Source organism: Pomacea canaliculata, linkage group LG5 (genome assembly GCF_003073045.1).
Source record: "Pomacea canaliculata isolate SZHN2017 linkage group LG5, ASM307304v1, whole genome shotgun sequence".
Lineage (NCBI taxonomy): Eukaryota > Metazoa > Mollusca > Gastropoda > Architaenioglossa > Ampullariidae > Pomacea > Pomacea canaliculata.
In genome coordinates this window covers 31,605,302-31,626,112 of record NC_037594.1, presented here as the reverse complement: position 1 = coordinate 31,626,112, position 20,811 = coordinate 31,605,302, and the positions used below count along the sequence as shown (strand labels likewise).

General features: G+C 42.3%; 1 protein-coding gene across 1 annotated transcript; it reads right to left on the bottom strand.

The window, feature by feature from the left end:
• Positions 1-2,636: 2,636 nt before the first annotated feature.
• LOC112564829 (multidrug resistance protein 1-like) lies at positions 2,637-18,203 on the bottom strand. Its single transcript, XM_025239901.1, is given in 32 exon segments — positions 2,637-2,978; positions 3,609-3,755; positions 4,032-4,238; positions 4,713-4,846; positions 4,849-4,906; positions 5,035-5,191; positions 5,703-5,846; positions 5,999-6,099; positions 6,384-6,587; positions 6,806-6,831; positions 6,834-6,866; positions 6,869-6,887; positions 7,107-7,133; positions 7,135-7,185; positions 7,509-7,613; positions 7,996-8,142; positions 8,338-8,371; positions 8,487-8,676; positions 9,080-9,107; positions 10,145-10,306; positions 10,750-10,920; positions 11,262-11,465; positions 11,716-11,841; positions 11,992-12,216; positions 13,103-13,274; positions 13,738-13,862; positions 14,271-14,442; positions 14,684-14,792; positions 14,795-14,922; positions 15,111-15,253; positions 15,836-16,153; positions 17,710-18,203. Coding segments are annotated over 31 exon segments (4,062 nt in total). The 5' UTR covers positions 16,142-16,153; positions 17,710-18,203; the 3' UTR covers positions 2,637-2,771.
• Between the last annotated feature and the right edge of the window lie 2,608 nt (positions 18,204-20,811).

Here is a 20,811-nt window from a genome sequence, read left to right as displayed (position 1 = left end):
CTCGTGTTCCAATCTTATTTGTGACCTTTGACATCTCGGTGTTACCTTCATGCTCCGTTGGCTCACCTAACTTGCACGAGTGATCACTATTCGTAAATCATCATAAATCTTCTCACATTTTTTAAGAAGCAGGGTTAGAAATATGCACCCATCATGTATACCCCATGAACTGTAGTCTATGTTCCCAGGAGTATTACACGGAGAGTAGCCCCATGAGCTCGGTTCTTCGATGCCGAGGTCAAGGGGCACGTGCGGCTACTAACAGACCACATTACGGGTGGTTGAAGTGTACCAATCGGAGATGAGAGTTCAACTAAGGATATGAAGAATGTCGGTGGAAGAGGTCACAAAGGTCACTGTCATGGTGACGTACCTTGAGTTCCATCTGACAGCCTCATTACCAACTGCCACCTCTGTATGCGACGCCGTCTTCAGAATATTTTTTTTAAATATTAGCCGGATTTTTTTTTCGCACTTTATCTCCAGTTTTTAGAATGGATATAATTAAGTCGTTGTTAAAGAAATCAAGTTTGTTTCATTTTCTTCCTCTGTTTATGTGAGTGTGTGTGTGGGTGGGCGGGGAGAAATACACCCACATGACAATCTCTCTTGTTCTCTGTCCGTTTTCTTCTCCAGTCTGTCTATGCGTCTGTTTGTCTGTCCATATAGATGCTTGATTGTCCGTCCATCCGTCTTTCGCACGGCCAAGTATGGGGCTTTGTGTACACATACACGTCTATAAGATATTTTGTCAAAATGTTTGTGGCTCCTGAACAAAAGGGCGGAGGTCGTTTTTCACTGTTGATGACTTTTCTTCACGCAATGGCGGAGGCCAAGCATCGGCCAAGTGGAGTTTTATGAGCACCAAATGTCAGTGCAAGGTGTGTGGTGTCTGCGCAGTAGCCTCATAACAGCCCCGGGTTGAGTGCACTCTTAGCGAGACTCGGAGGTTCATCTCTTTGAGTACACATGTTCCTCTAGCAGTGCAGCTGTACTCGGGTGTGACAGACCAAGACCAGTCTTTGGAAAAATGCCGGCGTCTCGACTCCAAAGCGAAGTCAGTGCCATTGTGTGTGAACTTAATATCAACAGTTCATAGTCAAAAAGCTCATTGTAGTAAAGTCATTGGTAGCTCTGTCGGTGTAGGTACACACCAGACCAGTCTACCTACAAGACCTCTCAACAGTCGTTCTACAAGGTGTAAATGTGTTAGTCGGTTACTGATATAATGGATTCACTTTTGATCGTTGGCTGAACTCGTGTATCACATGGTATCCAGTAGCTGGTCTCGAGTTTCCGTCTTTTGTCTCGATACCCTTGGCTGAACTGCGTGTGACAATGTCCATGGCAATAAAGTTTCACGTGGCCGGAGACAAACATCACATCGGGCAGACGATACCCGTGTGTAGCTCTCATTATTAAGTGAAAACCAATTTCTATAAGTTATAGAATAATCCAGTGTGAGGTTGTATGATTATTAATCAAACTGACATTTATGTTCTTATCTAACGATATTTCATACATGTGTGTGTGTGTGTGCATGCAAGCCTTCTTTCGTCACTTCCCAGTATGTCATCAGAAAGTGTCCGTTTGCTTTTTAAAAAAAATTCCATTATACAGTTATTTACTTACCTATACTCCTATAGGTTATTAGGTTTCGCTTAAGGAACGCTAACTTAAGGAAGAATTGTTTACTGATAACCACAGGTTATCACACAAAGACGCCATGTTGCCAGCGACTCTAAGGAGTCCAAGGGAAACTCTGCGAGCTGCCAGGTTAAAACCCAATGGCATTGAAAGATGCTCGGCCTTTTTGTAGCTAAACATTTTAATGAAAGAGATTTAGAGCTATAATTTTAGTGGAACTTTGGTTGCCCTTTGATAATAACTTGAACAGCCTGTCTAAACTCAGTAACACCAAGGATAAAATCGGACACTTGGTAAACGCCAAGAATGTTCTCCACACAGACTTTGTCTCGGACACAAACTCCTCTCTGGGTGTGATACCTGATCACAGCCCCTTGTGAGATGTCCTAGTTATAGTGTTTCCCAATTCACAAACACCCACCTTTTATCTTTATAGTGCGATATCCCCGACAGACAACCAGACAACGACAGCCATTCGTAGGACTGACGCCATGTTGCTAAGCTTGTTCATGTCTGGCTGTGGGTTTTTCCATGTTTAATCATCATGATAAAACTGTCACAAGCCCCTACACATTCGTGTACATCTGTCGGCGGGTGGCCTGAAATATTTATGGTTGACGATTAGTCCAAGGGAGGTAGCCGTCTATACGCCATTGGAGATTATCTTTCAGAGTTATCTCCCATTTTTACAACTAATTTAGTCGCCTCCATTTTATCAATGTTTATTTATTTCAGCTGCGGAACAGGTTACGAAGACAAACATCACATCGGGCAGACGATACCCGTGTGTAGCTCTCATTATTAAGTGAAAACCAATTTCTAAAGTTATAGAATAATCCAGTGTGAGGTTGTTGGTTATTACGGCCTGATTATTAATCACACCGACATTTATGTTCTTATACAAGTACGATATTTCATACATGTGTGTGTGTGTGTGTGCACGGAAGCCTTCTTTCGTCACTTCCCAGTATCTCATCAGAAAGTGTCCGTTCGCTTTTTAAAAAAATTTTTTATTATACAGTTATTTACTTACCTCTACTCCTATAGGCTATTTACCGCTATTAGGTTTCACTTAATGAACGCTAACTTAAGCTGACAGACGCCATCTTGTTCTTGTCACGTGGTCACTCGGCTTTGCCCTTGCCCTGCAGCTGCAGCAGGTTGTAATACTCTCCCTTCGTGGCCAGAAGCTGGCTGTGGTTGCCAATCTCTACCACCCGGCCTTCACCTATCACCGCGATTTTGTCGGCGTTCTGGATGGTGGACGGTCGATGGGCGATGACGATGCATGTGCGGCCCTCGCGTGCCTTATCGAGGGCTTCTTGCACCACCTGCACGTCAACATAAAAAAGTAGTTAATAAGTTCTATGCCACAGTGGTAGTAAGTGTAAGTGGTTCATTATGAAAGGTGGAGTCCAGCTCTTTAGTTTGCCGCCTTAGCCTTCCCTGTTAGTTCCAAGTATTTATCAGAAAACGACTGCCCCAGCAGGTTTCGGTGCTTCTCCGGGAACTTGTATAAATATATAATAATATTATTATGTATTTCAGGTTACAACTATAATCAAGCTTCGTATAAACCTTATCCGATGTGGTACCGTCACTAAGCAATAGTCCCCTCCCCGACATATTTGCAATCATGATCAATTCTGCTAACATTAGCGCTTCATACAACAGTGTTTTACGTTCGATGTGTGTGTGTGTCTGTCTGATGGACACCATTGTCTAGCATGTACACAAATCACTTGCATTATCTCTCGGTAATGGGTTGTAATTTATGTCGCCCTATCGCTCTCTATTCTTTTCTCTTCTATCCAGTACCGCAACAAATATGTACTTGTCGCCAATGCAGTAAGGATCTGGTGTTCTGGGTTCAAATCTCATGTCAGACAAGCTGCTTTTTAGCTGCTGGATCGGCATAAAATATCGATTTCTAGTTACACTGTCTCACTCTGACAGCCTACCCGCTCGCTTTCAGTGTCCACGGAAGAGGTCGCCTCGTCGAGCAGCAGGACACGTGGGTTACGCACGAGTGCGCGTGCGATCGCGATTCGCTGCTTCTGCCCACCACTTAGTTGTGTCCCTTTGTCGCCTACATTAGTGTCGTAACCCTTTTGAACAGAAGAAAGACTGTTATGGAGCTGTTTACTTGTGGGTTGAGAAGGCAGAGAGAAAAGAGATGATGATGAGTATGAAACAAAGAAGGCTATTAATGGCAATGACGTAACATTCTCTGTGTGTGTGTCTGTATGAGAGAAATTATTGTGTTGTATAATTCTGCAGCCTGGTTGTAGGCCTCCGCTACACTGACTGCATGTTTGGTTGTGAAGTGACCGAGCCAGAATACGTGGTTTCGTTGTACCAGTGATTTGAACCTCAAGGCTCACCTGCGGAAGACTCTCGATGAAGCTGTGGATGTTGGCGGTCTTGGCCGCAGCGATGATGTCAGCCATCGGCACTTCCCGCGTATTGTCGCCGTAGGCGATGTTGCTGGCTATGCTGCCGTCCATCAGAACTGGCTCCTGCGACACCAGGCCGATCTGCTGCCGCAGCCACCGGAGGTCAAGGTTGCGGGTGTCCTCGCCGTCCAGTAACTAAAAACGACGATGAGATGAGACACTATACTGAGAGAGGTTTAAGGTGGGATTCATGAGGATGTGCTCAGTTGTAGGATTCATAAAAGGATGTATTAAATACATTTCACTGGTTGCAATGGTTCAAAATTATTTTATCAATGTTGGATTAAAAATTCATCATCGTCGTCATCGTCGTCGTAATCATCATCATCAATGTTTATTTATAGAGCGCCTTACTCCATCAACAAAGGCGGGCCACGCGACACCCGATTTTCACTATCGTGGTACCAGCCTCCCATAGTTTGTTTTTTGTTGATTTTTTCAATACGTGAGGATGATAGAGGGAAACAATACGTAGATTCTCAACTAGTCTGAGAATGAAGAAAGATATCCTAAAGGTCAGAGACTGTTAATTAAAAAACAATTAAAAAGATTAGACATGAATTACACATAAGCTGGAGAGATAAACGTTAGAGATGATATCAAACGCACCACAGCTCCAGATTCTGAATCGTAGAACCTTAGTAACAGCTGGATGACCGTAGACTTGCCACAGCACTTCCCCGACTAGTGCCAGGGTCTGACCCCTTCCACAGCCAGGTCCAGGCCACCCAGCACCCGAACTGTGGGCGCGTAGGGTAGAAGAAAGTAGCGTTGGCCACTGCCACCTGCCCGCTGTAGTTGTTCTGAAAAACGACCCAACAGGCATGATATGTAGGTCGTGTGGTCGCTGAACTCATTGCTTTCTATAATTGTTTTATAAATAAGGCGTGCATTGAGTTACTAACAATAGAACCTTTCCTAGGACACCTACCAGTTGTAAGCCACCCGACTTGTCGATGTCGATCTTTGGCTGGCGGTCGATGATGGTGAACAGTCTGCCTGCGGCCAGCTTGGCCTTGGTGTAGTCGAAACCGAATGAACTTTGACGGCCGATAGTCGCACCTCCGAACACTATAATTGAGAACACTCTGTAAACATTAAAACATGTTTGAAAACAATCAGCCCTTCATGCTCTTACTATTTTTATGGCGCAAAGAAATAAAATGTGCGATACACACATTGAACGCAGAGGGTGGATGAAAGGAAAGAACATAATTTCAAAACAGTTTTTGTTTCGTAAAATAAACCCCCGAAAATTGAAGAAAAGACACAAAAATAGATGAACGGAGAAGACAGAGATGGATAAGAAAAAATAATGAGAGGAAGAAGATAAAGATCAACAACAATGAAGAAAACAATGATATCAACGAGAGAAGATACTGATACTGGCGATGATTAGCTGAACTGCTGACGGTAACACGTGATGCATTAGTTTCTTCGCCTTTCTCTTGTTCGTCGTTTTCCTACCCACCATCTCGTTCTCCATACCTCCCATTCTAAAAATAGCTTTCAGTTTCCACACTGACCGCCATAGGACAGAAACAAAATACAAACAAAACTCCTGAGCACCACAAGCAAAAAAGAAACAAGGTGAGACACTGACCTGAAGACGCGTAGAAACTCCATCTCGCCGTCGCCCACCAACTTCGTGCCGTAGCGAAGGCCGCGGCGTAGGCGCAGACGATGATGCTGTTGGAGATGCCGTAGGTCACGCCGTACGTCATCGCCGCCTTCACAACCGTCCTGCACGAGCCACGCGTACAGTAAGCGGACCGGTGAATAAGATGCAACAACTGAGGGGTTTGCAATACTGAACATTTTATGAAAGTAATTGTACGCAACAAACGGACAACAAACAAGGAGAGAGAGACAGAGGATGAATAATGTGTCCAAACCTTTTTGTGACGTCGACGAGGGACTCCAGCCGCTCAATGAAGACGTCTGCCCTGTTTAGCGAGGCCACTGTGCGAATATTGTCCACCGCTTCCGAACAAATCTAAGTTAAAAAAAAAAAAAAAAAAGATTAATAAGTGTCAAGGGGAGATAGCTTGGTCACAATTTTTTTTTACAAATTAATAATAAATTTACATTAAAAAACAAGTTTACTAAAATTTTCATTTACAGCAATGGTAATGTTTTCCTTGTTATTTCTGTTACACATCCAATGATTGGAAATAAGGATCAGGGTAATCTAACCCTGTATCCTAATCAACAACAACAACAAACAAACAACAACAACAACAACAACAACAACAACAACAACAAAACAACAAAATTTACTTTGCCAGCTTCTTGTATTGGGATTTCTCTGATTTTGGCCGAGCCTGCGATAACTTTTCCCTTCATAATTTCTGAAGCAATGATGATTGGCAAGAAGGCCAGTACAACCAGCGTCAACTTCCATCCGAACACGAAGGCGATTATTAGAGCTGAGGTGAGTGTGGCTACGGTTAACAGAACCTGGCCGACGTTTGACCCAGTCGCCTGCAGTACACACAGTGAGAATTAAGGTGTGAGACACCTTTACCTTCTTTGGACCATTATACAGTGTTTATATATTTTTATAGAGAACTGTGGTTTTAGGCAACTGATGCACCCTGCACCCCACTAAGCTTTCAAAAGTCTACTACAGTGATTCTTTCACAATTAGCGTTATTAGCACACTCATCTCACCCTCCCATCTCACTTTACTAGGGACTCACCCCTTGCACTAAGGCCGCATCAGAAGAAGCTTTGTGGTCAGGGCGCTGACCTGGTTTTTCGGTCGTCAAAGAAACTCATATCCTGCCACAAACACACACACAGACCAGAATGACATGGTGGTCATTACATCATCAATATACGTGGATATACTATCATTTGGTTGTCGTTAAGTATATGAATCAACACTGAATGTCTACAAGGCTACAGCATCTTTCACAAACAGCATGGAAACAAGCTTATGTCTACGACTTTCAGTGGAGTGTGGATGATGGATGCAGTCAGATGGTGCAGGATGTATACCTGTCGCATCAGTGCCTTGAATGTCATAGCCACGCAGACGAGCCGTCAACTTTGACCCTGACGATGACAGGCACCAGTTCTGAAACATAAAAAGCAAAGTGAATGTTAGATTAAAAAAAATGTATTCGTCGTCTTCAGTTCTCATGTGTTTTGCATTGCATTGCAAATCTTTGAAAACCGATGTTTGCTTGTTTGTTTGCTTGTGTATTTTATTACAGTTATTTTTTATCAAGTAGTTTGTTCTGTAGCCACTCGATTGTCCCAACTGTATCATTTCTGGTTAGCGACTGTTGCGAGGATTTTAGTTTGTTTCATTTCAGCATTACTAACCACCAGACCTAAGGACTTGCTCTTCGTCCGTCAGACACCTGAAGCAATGGCAAGGATAAGTGATGCACTCACCTGCGCAAGTCGAAAAATCCCTGTGGCGATGCCGACACAAATGACACTCACTCCCAGAACCATGGCTTGGTGGGACTGCTCGTCTCTGTCTGTGTAGCCGAAAATCTGGATGCAAACAGAAATACACTGCTGAGAAACTAATCATTAAACAAACAGAAACAGAACTCATACTCCTAAAAATTGTCATAGAGAACGAGTAAACTATACATCTACAGCTACACATTCACACTCTACCATTCACTCACACCATCCTGTCTTCCTTACATCAGATCCTAATACTAATTAGTAGCACTCTGCTGTCACCACGGTCATACAACAAACCTTTTCTACATCCGCGACAGTAATTGTGCAATTATAATAGTTTACTCTCCTTTTTGACCCACCCTCCCATTTTTTGACATACTAGTTGTCTATCATTTGTCTATACAGATGTCTAAACTGAGTTTTTTAATTGTATGATGTACCTAGGAATCAAATGTTGACTTACTCTGATGTATTCTGTTAGAATTAAGGTGAAAGCAGGTTGGCATACGCCAGCTGCCATGGAACATAAGACACCAACAACAATTGACAGCCATTCCGGAGAGTTGAGCTGCATTATTCTCCTCAGACTGTACGCAGTCTCCTCCTCTGTCTGCGAGAAAAAAACTTTGCAATCAGTCTGAGGTAGTATTTCATCCTGTAATTCGTATTTCCACATTAGTATTTACATTTGTTAACCTTTCTGATTTGTCTAGCTATCGTTAGTCGATATTCCATCTACTTTTCATTTTGATGTTGTTCACGATACAGTTTTGTATTTTTGAATTGTATCATTTTGGTCACATACTGAGAGTGATGCCACATTTACATCTCGTCTGATTCTGTGTTTGACAACTTTGATGAGGACCGTTTGAGGCAAACTACAGAACTGTGACATTACTAAATAATTGTGTATCTGAATACTAAAACAAAAGGTAGTGTAGAGACCGACTATACCTTGTCTTGTTCTTGTCCTTGTCCACCCCACTCCTGCTCCTGATGCTGCGTTTGCTCAAGCGAATGCTGAGAGTGCGGATAGGCCGGAGACAGTGGAAAATCGTCTCAAACCCACTTTGTGCGACACCAAGTCTTTTTCCAGCAAAGAATCGCCAATCATCATCTTCTACAATGTCCAGGTCGTCGACGTCTGTCAACGTTGCCAAGCATAATTGAAATAAAATAACGATCTGTCTTACCCTACCGCGGGTTGCGAACCATGGCTGTCCAAATGCCCGTTGTAACTAAATGACTATCTACTCTCAAACTTTCGATGTAAAATATTAAAATGTTTAACTCATCCACCTACACGTATACCCACACCGCAACACAAATACTCATATTTTATCTCATATCGAAGTTTATACCAGCATTAGTATCTTATACAACAACCATTCATCTTCTCTGTTACTAGTGCTTGTGCATTGAACTTGTAGTGGAAACTGCTTTATGTGATGATGATAATGATTGATGATGATGATTGACGATGATGATTGATGATGATGATGATAGTACATGTACTTCACAGACTGTAGTCAAAATTTACAACATACCTGTTTTTGTTTCCTTTTCTGCTGTGGTCTGAAAGACAGGAAGATGTACAGTTAATTAAGTCTGAGCTTCGGTCGATAATGTAAGTAAAATAAAACAAACAAAAAAATTTTCACTGTTTACAGTTTGTTTAATGCTTTGTATATAATATGCTCGGCCACATTCCCTCTAATCGACTTGTAATTATACATTAAATGTTCTCCAAATGTGTCACGGACCAGTCTGTTAGGAACAGGGGGTTGTTGCCCCTGTCTTTTGTTTGTCAGAGATTATTGCCCTTACCAGTATCGGAGAGTGTTTTTGGTTGCGTCGTGTTTAGCGCCAGAACACGACGTCATTTTATGACGTAGTTTTAGATTGTGGGGAGAGTGAAAATTTTTGGAAGAAGCAGACGACGGGAGACGAGGTATAGAAAGGACGGCGTGAAAGTGGTCTGACTGTACGTGTGGATACAGGGACCGGTAATAAGTAAATTAGTTGCTTGCCGAGTCAAGGAAGCTACTCCAGAGACACACGACACTTCAGCAGACGATAGCAGCAGACGTGGATATTTGCAAATTAAGGACTTTTTTCTCTGTTGTGTTCTACGTAAGCATGACATTTCTTGATATACAAAAATGTATTCTTTTATGACTTTAATTACGTGGCACACTCTGTTTGGGGCTGCTCGCTGCTTCCTTCCCCTTGCAATCCCGGGTCACACTGGCTTGTAACAGTTATCTCCCTTGCTACGCGCTGATCAATCATGTTTGTCCACCCTCATTTATATGTAACAGCTCGTTGTGAAGAGATTTTTCAATCTTTATTTACACTTCAATTAAAAAAAAAAAACGTTTAACGGTTACACTTTACAAACTCTTTGGAAAAGAAGAGGAAGAGGATGAAATTGTATTGTCTTTGGTGATTTTTACTGTAGTTTGAGCTTGTTCCATTCTACTATTAGCATTGTTAACTGCCTTCCTTCTTATTTCGTTGCTTCTCATGCCCTTACTCAATTCATGAATACGAAAATCTATATATGAAAATATGAAAATCATGACGAACAGACTAGCATTGTCTTGTCTCACCTGCAGGTTGACCAGCTGAGCGTACAGTCCACCTTTGGCGATGAGACTGTGGTGGTTGCCTTCCTCCTCCTTGCAGCCAGCACTGATGGAGACGATTTTGTCCACGTTCCTGATGGTGGACAGGCGATGAGCGATAACGATCGTGGTCCTCCCTTGCCCAGCCTGTGAGGTCACATGATTTGATCGTATTACTCGCATCCTTGTGGTGCAATATTGTAAACATGTAAATAGGTTTGTAGACTAAGACTACTGTATACAATAGGACTATAAACTATAGCGGTCGTGTGTAGTAAAGCTATACATCTAGGATTGTGTCAGTCCCCTCTATATCTCTGCTACAACGACCACACATTAACATCAAATTTTTTAGATGTTATCTCCATCCTGAAGCCTACATCATTATCGTTTTATCCTATTATCATTACTTCATCATTGCCATTTCTTACGACATCCCTATTTCTGACAGGTAAAGGATCATTACATAAGAACTATAATCATCTTCATCTAATATCACTTCTTTTGCATCTACTTCCATCGGAGCCACCACATGTCGGCGGCATGATAAGACTAGAAGCACTGGTGGCTATGGGGAGCCTGTCACGGACCTTCTCCAGTGCGCTCTGCACGGCGGCCTCGCTCTCGTGGTCCAACGCTGACGTGGCCTCGTCCAGCAGCAGGATGCGCGGGTTGCGCACGAGGGCTCGTGCAATGGCGATTCGCTGCTTCTGCCCCCCACTCAGCTGCGCCCCCCTCTCTCCCACCAGCGTGTCGTAGCCCTGGAAACCAAAGGATGACCTGCTTATGACCGAGGAAGCGTGACATTAGGCAGGAGATGGGAACTCACGGCATACAGTCACGACATGTGTGAGATCGCATGAGAGAAAGGAAGGGTGGGGAAAAATAAGGTGAAGCGTGAACTGAAAATAGACAGGTAGGCAAAGGTCAGAGAGAAAAGATAGACGCAGAAGGGCAGATAAAAAGGTAAATGTTGGGTAATCAAGGGACTTAATTAAGAAATGGGTTGGTAGAGAGGGAAGGCAGGACATATGCCCACAAGTCAACAATACTCATTCTTGCTGCGTCCATCTGTTCATTAATCTTGTTTGTCGGTTCCTACCTGAGGAAGGTGTGAAATGAAGCCATGGGCGTTGGCCTCTTTGGCGGCAGCTTCGATGGCGGCCTGGGTGACGTCACGCTTGCCGTACCTGATGTTTTCGGCGATGGTGGCAGCGAAGAGCACGGGCTCCTGACTGACCACGCCGATCTGGTCTCGTAGCCATTTCAGATTCAAGGTCTTGATGTCGTGTCCATCCACTGTGACCTGTTGTCACGTGAGGTGTTTGTTTATATACAGTCATACAGTTTATCGGTAACAATAACGATTCCACTTTCAGACCGCCTTCTCGCATGTTCATATTCGTCTGTTGTATTTCTGTTATTGCAAGCGGTCATGTGTTGGGATGCTTGGTAGGAGAAAGGTCCACCAAACTAACCAACAGACTGGAACAGAGACAGAAGAAAGAGACAGGATACAGGATGGATAGAAGATGTTCATGACGTCTACAGCTGACCTGCCCCATTTCCGGGTCATAAAATCTCTGTAAGAGTTGAATGGTCGTACTCTTTCCGCATCCGCTGGCTCCTACCAATGCCACAGTCTGACCTGGGTCCACTCTAAGGTCAAGGCCATTCAACACCTGCAACCCAGCACCAGAACATGCACCAAGCTGTGTCAGCTCTGGAAGACATACACCACACCTCCCTCATCTCTCTAATCACCGACAACTTGCAAACAGGTTATGAGGTCTGTACAAACATTCTCAGCGGTTGCTTTTGAGACCACTCACTGGTATGTCCGGTCTGGCCGGATAACGAAAGTGGATATTCTTGAACTCGATGACCCCCTTGAGGCTCATGATCTTCTCTCCCTTGTCGGAACTGACGTCAATATGAGGCGAAAGGTCGATGATCTCAAACACCTTCGCGGCGGCTGCGCGGGCATCGGAAAAGTTTTCCAAGTTGGGCAGAGCGTTGCCAAGAGACATGGAGCCGAAGAAAACCCCGAAAAAGACCTGAAATAAATACAGTGATACCTCGGTTCTCGAACGCCTTGACTTTCGACCAAATCGGTATTCGACCAGGAAATTCGAGAAAATTTTGTCTTGGAATTCAAACAAATATTTGGAACTCGAACATCCGAACGTCCGAGATGAGCCGAGTTGAGCCGAATGGCGTTCATTCGGCCCAGAGCGCCTTGCTTACGTCATCAGTGACAATAACCATCCCCCTTCCCTCCTCCCTCCACATTCATTCCCTCCTGCCATAAAGTTTGGTACAGGTACAGTAAATGAAACACAATTTACTGTACTGTACAGTACATTTTTGTTTTGTTTTGTTTTTGTTTTTGTTTTAATACACTTTTATTTCTTATTTCTTGTTGAGACTCATGTTTTTCTACATATTATATACAAATTAGGCAGTAAATAGGCATTTTCTGGGCTTGGAACGAATTAATCCAGTTTCCATTATTTCCTTTGGGTTTCATTGCTTCGGTTCTTGAACAATTTGGTTCTCGACCGTCCTCCCGGAACGAATTATGTTCGAGAACCGAGGTATCACTGTAATTCACCCTGCTACACCTTCTGCTTTAATATTTCGCACTTCTGTTATAAACAACATTGCAAAAAGATTTTTATATGTTTTATCTACCTTTGAGTATCTACACATTCACCAGTATAATATCCATTATTTATTTATTAAAAGTAGATATTTCATTGATTTAATGCTACAATTAAAAAAAAAAATAAACTCACCTGTCGTAATAATATGAAATAGCCGTCGTTACTCACTAAAATATCAGATTTTAGTAAGTATTTGCAAAATTATTTTTGTGCTCCAATCCTTCAGTTTAATGTTAGCTCTAGTATTTTTTGCAATTCTGGTTTAGTCTGAACTTACAGGCAGAATATTTCCGGGACTAAACCCCTCAGTCTGAATAAGGTGCACGCCATACCAGAAGGACACAGCAAATGCCATGAATATTATGAACCAAAAGGTGGACATGCCGATACCGAGGAAGATGCCTTTTCTTGATCCCGCCTTGACGGCGAATTTCAGGTTGTCTTCGTAGCTGCAAGAAAAGCAAAAGATGTTTCTTAAGCTTCCATGCTTTCGTACACAAATTCTTTGTACAAAGACTAATCCTCGGTTAATGAACCCCTGAACAACACGTTATATCAGGACTTCAACTTCGGCCTCAAAGTAATAAGCGCGCTCGTCGTTGAAATGCTGATCTTTATTTAATTAATCTTAACTTTTAATTTATTTAGAAATCCATTTACACAAATTAACTAAAAAAATTTGTTTAAGTTTTGAATTTCAATAGGCTGATTTTGAGGGGTTAATATGGGTTCGTGCGTTCGGTTGGGTTGGTTGGTATTTATTCTGTAAGCTAGGTTGCTGGCAAAGGGAGGTGGAGAGAGAGAGAGAGCGGGAGCGAGACAGAGAGGGAGAGAGATAAAATGAGAACTCGAACTGGAGAAGGTGAGATAAGAAGAAAAGAGCAGTAGTAAGCATCAGTTCAAAGTTTGTACCGCTTCTGTTCCTTCTCTTGTCCCTGGAAGGCCTGCACGGTGCGGATGGCCCTCAGGGCCTGCTCGGCGATGGCCCCTGACTTGGCGTACGCCTGCAGTTCCCGGATGGACTCACTGCGCACCAGCTTCAGGGAAACGAACGAAAAAGGTTAACAAAGGGTCACTCGACACAAAAGAACCTCGAAGAAAGAAAACAAATAAAGATGACCAAGAAGTGCAACATAACAAATAGGCAACAAAATAACATTAAAACACAAGACAAAAAGAAAGACGTTAAAAGAAAAACAAACATAAAAAGTTAATATTTTACTGCTGCATAGACGAGTATTGAGAGTTTCACATAAATGTGACAGTTTCGATCATTAACTCTCCAATCAACAAAGACAGTTCCAGTTAAAACGAACATAAAATGTATTAAAATTCCCAGTAAATGTATTTGCGTGGTTCTAAAATTCTTAAAATGAGAAAAAGTGTCAAAACGTAAATATAAATATTAAAATGTCAATTCCATGTATTCAAATAAGTACACCTACTCTCATCATTAAAGAGCTTGCAAATATGACAAAGGGGCTGAAGCCGATGACAGCAAGAGTGAGCTTCCAGCCCTGGACGAAGGCGACGATGTAGGACACAAGGCACGTGGACATCCACTGCACGAAGATGGCCACCTTGTCGCAAAGTCCTTCACTGATCTTCTGTATATCTCTGAAGACAATTCTCTTTGTTAATGCATTTTGAGGGACAGTGAGGAGTATTTATGCTTTTAAACAAAAAACTAGCAAGTTAACAAGGTGGGGACTGATTTGAAGTGCATTTGATTTTTATGCTAAATATCTAGTTACCAAGGACACCTGGTCGCCAGACCTCACACATTTGAGATAGACAAACAATGAGCCATACAGACAGACGAGCAGACAGCTAGCGACACACCTACAGACAGACTTACGCAGAAAAGCGTGAGTTGAGTTCGCTTGCCTCGTGGGTGTCAAACCACCCGATGTCCTGGCGCATGATGGACCTGAAGAAGCGTTTCCGGATGTGGACAATCTGCCGCTCGCCGGCATCGTCCACAAGCTCACGGCCATCGTGCTGGTCACGAAGACGACAGCGGCGATAACCAGAAAATACATGGTGTTGGGGGACATCTTCTCCATCAGGACGTCAGCGTACGTCCGATTGGTGGCGCTGCACGTAAACAACGTTACGTCACAAACAATGTTCTGGAAACTCTAGACGGATGTTCACGTAATTTCGGGACAACTTTGTGCACTATCTGTGTCAAATATCTGGACAGGAAGAAGTATTTGCAAACATTGCTAAGTGCTCTCGAAAGAATACATATTCATATTTATTTTTGTAAAGTTGTCGCTCACTTGGCTATCTTGCTGCTGTCGATAAACATGTCAACGACGTCGCCAAAGACAATCATGTTCAAAGGAAGTCCACAGCCAGCAACCACCGATCCAAACATACCAACAGCCATCATAACAATCTCCAAAGGCCCTGCAAATCGGAACTGAGAGAAAAGTCATATTAAAAATCGGCACTGAAAGTAGTTTCATTCAAAATTGTTGCTGAAAAATAAAAGAATGAAGGAAAGAAAAAGAAAGAAAATCTTCAAATGAGATTTTAAAAATGTTTATGTCACATACTCTTACTTCCGGCGAAGGCTCCAGCACAAATGAAATTGCCTAACTCATTCATAAAACTTAATTTTGTGACTTCAGGTGTGTATGTACATTAATCGTTATATATTTCAACAATACTGTCCCTTATGCTGCTGTTGTAGTATTTTATCGTTTAACAATTGTCTTTCTTTTGAGAACGAGGGGAAGATGTAAATAAAATGTACATTTCTTATGCTATCACTATCTTCAATGAAAAGTTGTCACTTAACGACCGTCTCTCTCTCTATCTCTCTCTCTCTCTCTCTTCTTTATCCTTCGCTCTCTTTCTCTCTTTCTTTCTGAGGTAAAAAAAGAACATCCCCCCCCCAAAAAAAAAAAAAACAAACAAAAAAAAAAACCCAACCAAACAAACAAACAAAACAAAACAAGGCGAACAGTTAAAACGTTGAAAGATTGAAAAGTTGTCTCACCAGTTCTAAAGCCCCAACCGTCTTTTGTGTTTCTTTCTTCTTTTTGCCGCAGCATCCGCTCTTTCCATCATCGTCATCAGCGACTATAACGACGTCCCCCTTGTGACCGTTGACAGTGGAACCGTTGTGAGGAATCTGCAACTTCGAGCCGTTCTGCTGCGTCTTGTCTGTCTTTCTGTCGGGAGAAGTTTCCGGAATCTCGACGAAGACGTCAGCGCTATCCTGTCTGGTCTTTGCTGGTGTCTTTGTGGTTTCTTCACCTTTGACCTCTCTGTGTGCGCTCCGTCCGGTGTTTAGTGACGTCATTTTGGCGGGTCTCTGGAAATGGAAACAGGACTGACCTACTCACCTACTGACCAACAAGATGGCAACTTTGAGTAGTCTGTGGGAGACATTTAGTAGGAAGAGCTACTGGACCTGACTTTCCACAAGCAGCGTGTCCAGCACTCACACCTTCATTGATTGCAATGTGAGGGTCTCGTGAGGCACATCGATCTTACTACGGTGTATAAAAGCTTTTATTGTTATTATTATTCCCAGACCGTATCACGACTAATGACTTCCATCAATACAACTAATTGCTAAATTTGCATAGCAGGGACAAGGTTAAATGTCTAAGGTCATTGTTAATGTCAAAGGTCGAGTTGGTGGCGATTAATGGCTAGTACCTGTCATACGTGTGTGTATATATATATCGTGCGGGTAAAAGGTATGACGAAAATAAATACCCACATTGTAAATAGTTTTCTTAAAATTGTTAAAATTATAAAATTAACATTTCTGTAGATTCGTGCAAGTGTGAATGCATTCAGAAAGGTAAAACCGAGTTTTTTGTTTGATTGTCTGACACAATCTTGACTTTGCTCGCCGTTCTCAATGGAGGCCACAATGTCATGGCTTCGTCTTCCTGGTTTTTTCACCGACCTTGTGGGGGTCAGCTTGACCGACATTTGCTTCATGTAGAAGACCGTAAGAAATTTAAAGATAGGATAACGAGGAGCTTACATAGCAGGGTCATAGTTGTGAAGCAAGGGTGAGTCGGTGCCCTGAGTCAACATGGGAAACTCAAGGCAAAGCGTCTTGTATTCAAAATGATAGGAAGTGTACAGACCACACATCTTGTTTTTACCAGGAGCTGTAGTTATAAAGCAGTGGCAAAACTTTTGAACGGTATAAACTCCCTTTTCAACATCCTCCCCCCCCCAAAAAAAAAAAAAGAAAAAAAAAAAAAAAAGAAAAAACATTAAGGATTGTCTTCGGAGTCTGCACACGTATATATAATAATTTTGGAAGCAAGACGCTTGTCCTTCAGTCTATTGCCCTGGGGAAATAACTTATTTTCACTTCACAATTATAGTCCCTGCCCTGTGCCAGTCCTCCTCTGTGTAGTGCACTTTGCCCTATCAGTAGTTGCTGGCCAGGTCATGCGAGGTCATGGCTTTGAACTCCCGACCTCGTTCAAGAACCGAATTCCTACCATAGGCAGTATGAGACTATATACAGCGATTATTAAAAACCTGCTTCATGGACAAGTACTTGTCACGCAGTTCCACTTGAACACATTTCTCAGTGAAAGAATAAATAACTAGAGAAGATACATAACGAAAATTACAAACGGTCAAATATATCTTCAGATGAAAACGGGGAAATGTTGAAATTACTGGAGATAGTTTCGATCGTAGAAATTATGGATCTGCAGAATCAGTATGAAATATTCTACGTGTGCATGCCGAAGAAAGAAATAAAAAGAAAAGAAAAGAAAAGAAAGAAAAGAAAAGAAAGAAAGAAAGAAAGAAAGAAAGAAAGAAAGAAAGAAAGAAAGAAAGAAACAGAGAATCAAAGAATCAAATTATATCACACATTTCATTACTTACCAGATAGGATCTTGGACATCTAACAACACACTGACACTTTGTGATTGGAAGTCGTTGTTTACTACCTGCACTCAGTTGGATGCGGGTGTAGCACAGAGCACCAGACACCCGTGTATCACAAGCTGCTAGAGCTAAGACTTGTCTGTGTTACTGTCGTGTCCCACCCTTATATACACCGGTCCACTGACCACACCACCCGTTACACTTTTAGATCCCAGATAGCAGTACACACGCACCGCATGTACTCTAGCAGTACCGGGCACACGGGGTGGGGGAGGTGGTTTCACCTGTGGCTGGTCACGTGTTCAACATGGCGTCAGACCGCGCGCCCTGTGAGGGTGTGTGTCCGGTGTCCCACGTAGTTGTCCGCTGTGAGTGAAGACATGAGGTTGTGTGGTCTTTGTTATGGCCTGGTGGACTGGTAGGACGATACCTGACTGTTGGCTAATTTGATGATTTTATATGTGGAGAATAGGAAGTACACTGGACAGTGTTTATAGTACATCTACATTTTTCTGGAGAATTTCTCGTCAATTTCCTGGAGAACTTAATGAAAAAATGAAGAAAAAATGCTGCATTTCAAGATTCTTTTTTTTCGTCTGACTTTTCTTTCTTCCAGAATATGTAAGCGTGAGTGCGTGCATGAGTGAGCATGGTTCTACCCGGGGTGTTACCTGGCGGTTGCATGCCAACAGTTGACGAGGGCCTTCGAGGCTCAACAACTTGAAATACATGATCTGTTGTCACGTCTGTTAATGACAATCGAGAGTCCGTGTACTCATGAATCTTGCGATGTTTACTTTGTTTACGCTGCCTCGACCTCATATGTTATTGTGATTGTATGTGCCCTGTGTGTGTGTGTGTGTTTGTTGGGTTTTTTTTTTTTTTTTTTGCAGTCATGATCAATTCTTTCAAAAATTTTACGATCAAGAAGTATCGGGCTGATTTGAAAATATGAGATGATAATGACTAATGACTATAAATGTTTCTTTGTGGATTATATTTACACTAATTAAATTTATACCTTTCTTTTCTTCGCATTTTTTCATGCAGATCGATTTTTTTGGTATCAAAATCAAAACTTTCAAGTTTTTCTGCTTTATTATTGTCGAGAAGCGGCAGATCACTTATCGTTTCTGGCCTTTTCCCTGGAACGTGTGCCGTCAACCCTAACCTCAACCCAAATTGTCTGAATAGTTATAGATGTCAACCTAACACGCTGAAACAAACAAACACATGTTGTTTGGGGTCTTGGAGTCACACGACCAACCTAATGATACTCTGCTTTACTTAAAAGCCAATACAGTATAGGTCCCACCAAACCAAAATAGCAAGAATAGGGTGACCTTATTAGAATAAGAATATCTGACAAGATTTAAAGACCTTCCTACATGCACAGGTGGTGACAAACTTAGCAACTCACGTATGCTGATGAAGTGTCATGAAAACAAAACAAGAGAGATATAAAGATATCTAGAACTACACACTGGAATTAAACATAAATACCTACCTTAACCTACCAAGAGCTATCCTACTTCGAGATTCTTATAAACTAAAGTACATCCAGTCCCGGTTCTACCTATTAGGCGAACTAGGCAATGGCCGAGGGCGCAGCGACCGAAGGGGGGGGGGGGCGGAAAAATGGCTGCTGTTTTTGTTTTTTTGTTTTTTTTTTATAGATGAATAATTTTAGGGAAAAATATCCTTTTCACAAAATGATATTAGCAGGACACCTTTCCTCTGCTTGTAGACTGACCACCACGCTAGTTTCTCAGTACATGTATTACAGGAGAACCCCATTATTACAGTGCGCACTTGAAGTGACCAGCTAACCAGCGGGGAAGAAGAGGGCGGAGGGCATGGAGGATAGACGGCGGAGGGGTGGGTTGGTGGATGGGGCCTGGTCAGTGCAAACCCCTAGAATGGAGTGGACCACACCTTTGCCCAGGTCTGGCCTATAGTCTTGTACTTACTGTTGTGATTCATGGTCGTGAATATTTAACTTTCTTATTAATGATTAAATTTCTGTTCGATTGGTGTATTACGCTTAATTTAGTTGTCAAATTGTAATGTTTATTTTAATTATCTAAGAGTGCATCTGTTTGTCTACAGTTTGAATGGATAGCTTGTTGTTATGCTCCATTGACAGAATATTTGAAATTGGTTATTAAGAGATAATGTACCTACAGTCTACATACTTCTCTTGTTTTCAACAAACCCTATGCTGGACACCACGCAGTGTTGGTCATTGGACTGTGTGGGGAGCTGCCCTGACACCATGATTTACAACTTTGCATTGTTAGTGTCTAGAAGACTCTCTCTTGACAGACTCTCTCATTGCCCGCCCACCTGGGAGGTGTGACTTTGGATGGAAACATGAAGAAGCTACTATCAGGGTGGTCTAGATGCTGGAAGCTGTGATAGCTTGAGTTTTAGACCACACAGCAAAATAAGACCAGAGCAAGGTGCTACAGATTTCTTGTCTCCATCAGTGTGCACTCCATAAAACCTTTTACACGAGTGTTTGAAATCCCCTACTCATAACTGTGTCTGATTTGGGAGGCATGCAAGCATCAATGTGTGTATGATGCACGCCTGCAATTGCAAAACAGACGTAATTTTTCTTGACAAAAAGTAGTTCTTACTTATAAGTTATTAATCAAATCTGACAGCAAATTCTCGAAAAATATTTAATTTTAATAAGCCATTCTTTGGCACTTCTGGGTTCTAACGCCTCTGGTCGTAATGAGTTCTTGTAGAAAACCACTTTTCTACTATTTTTAAGCAGCAAACATGTAGTGAGTTCGGTTTTACTTGTTAGTTCGTCTGTAAGATGAGAAAGAAGAGAACGATTGAAAACACTTGCCGATGGAGGTGCTAGGTGTACAGGCCCACAGGTAGCGATAAATCTGTCACAGTTAATGACCAGTCGGATCAGAGTAGAAGACTGGACAAAGAAGGTGGTGCGATGTTACTTGATAGGTGTCCGTGAGATGAGAAAGAGAGAGGAGAGAAAGATTGAGACGACCTAAGTGGGGTGGCTTAGTGGAGAAGGGTAGAGATAAATCTCTACCACTTTAAAGAAAGTCAGATCACATTAAC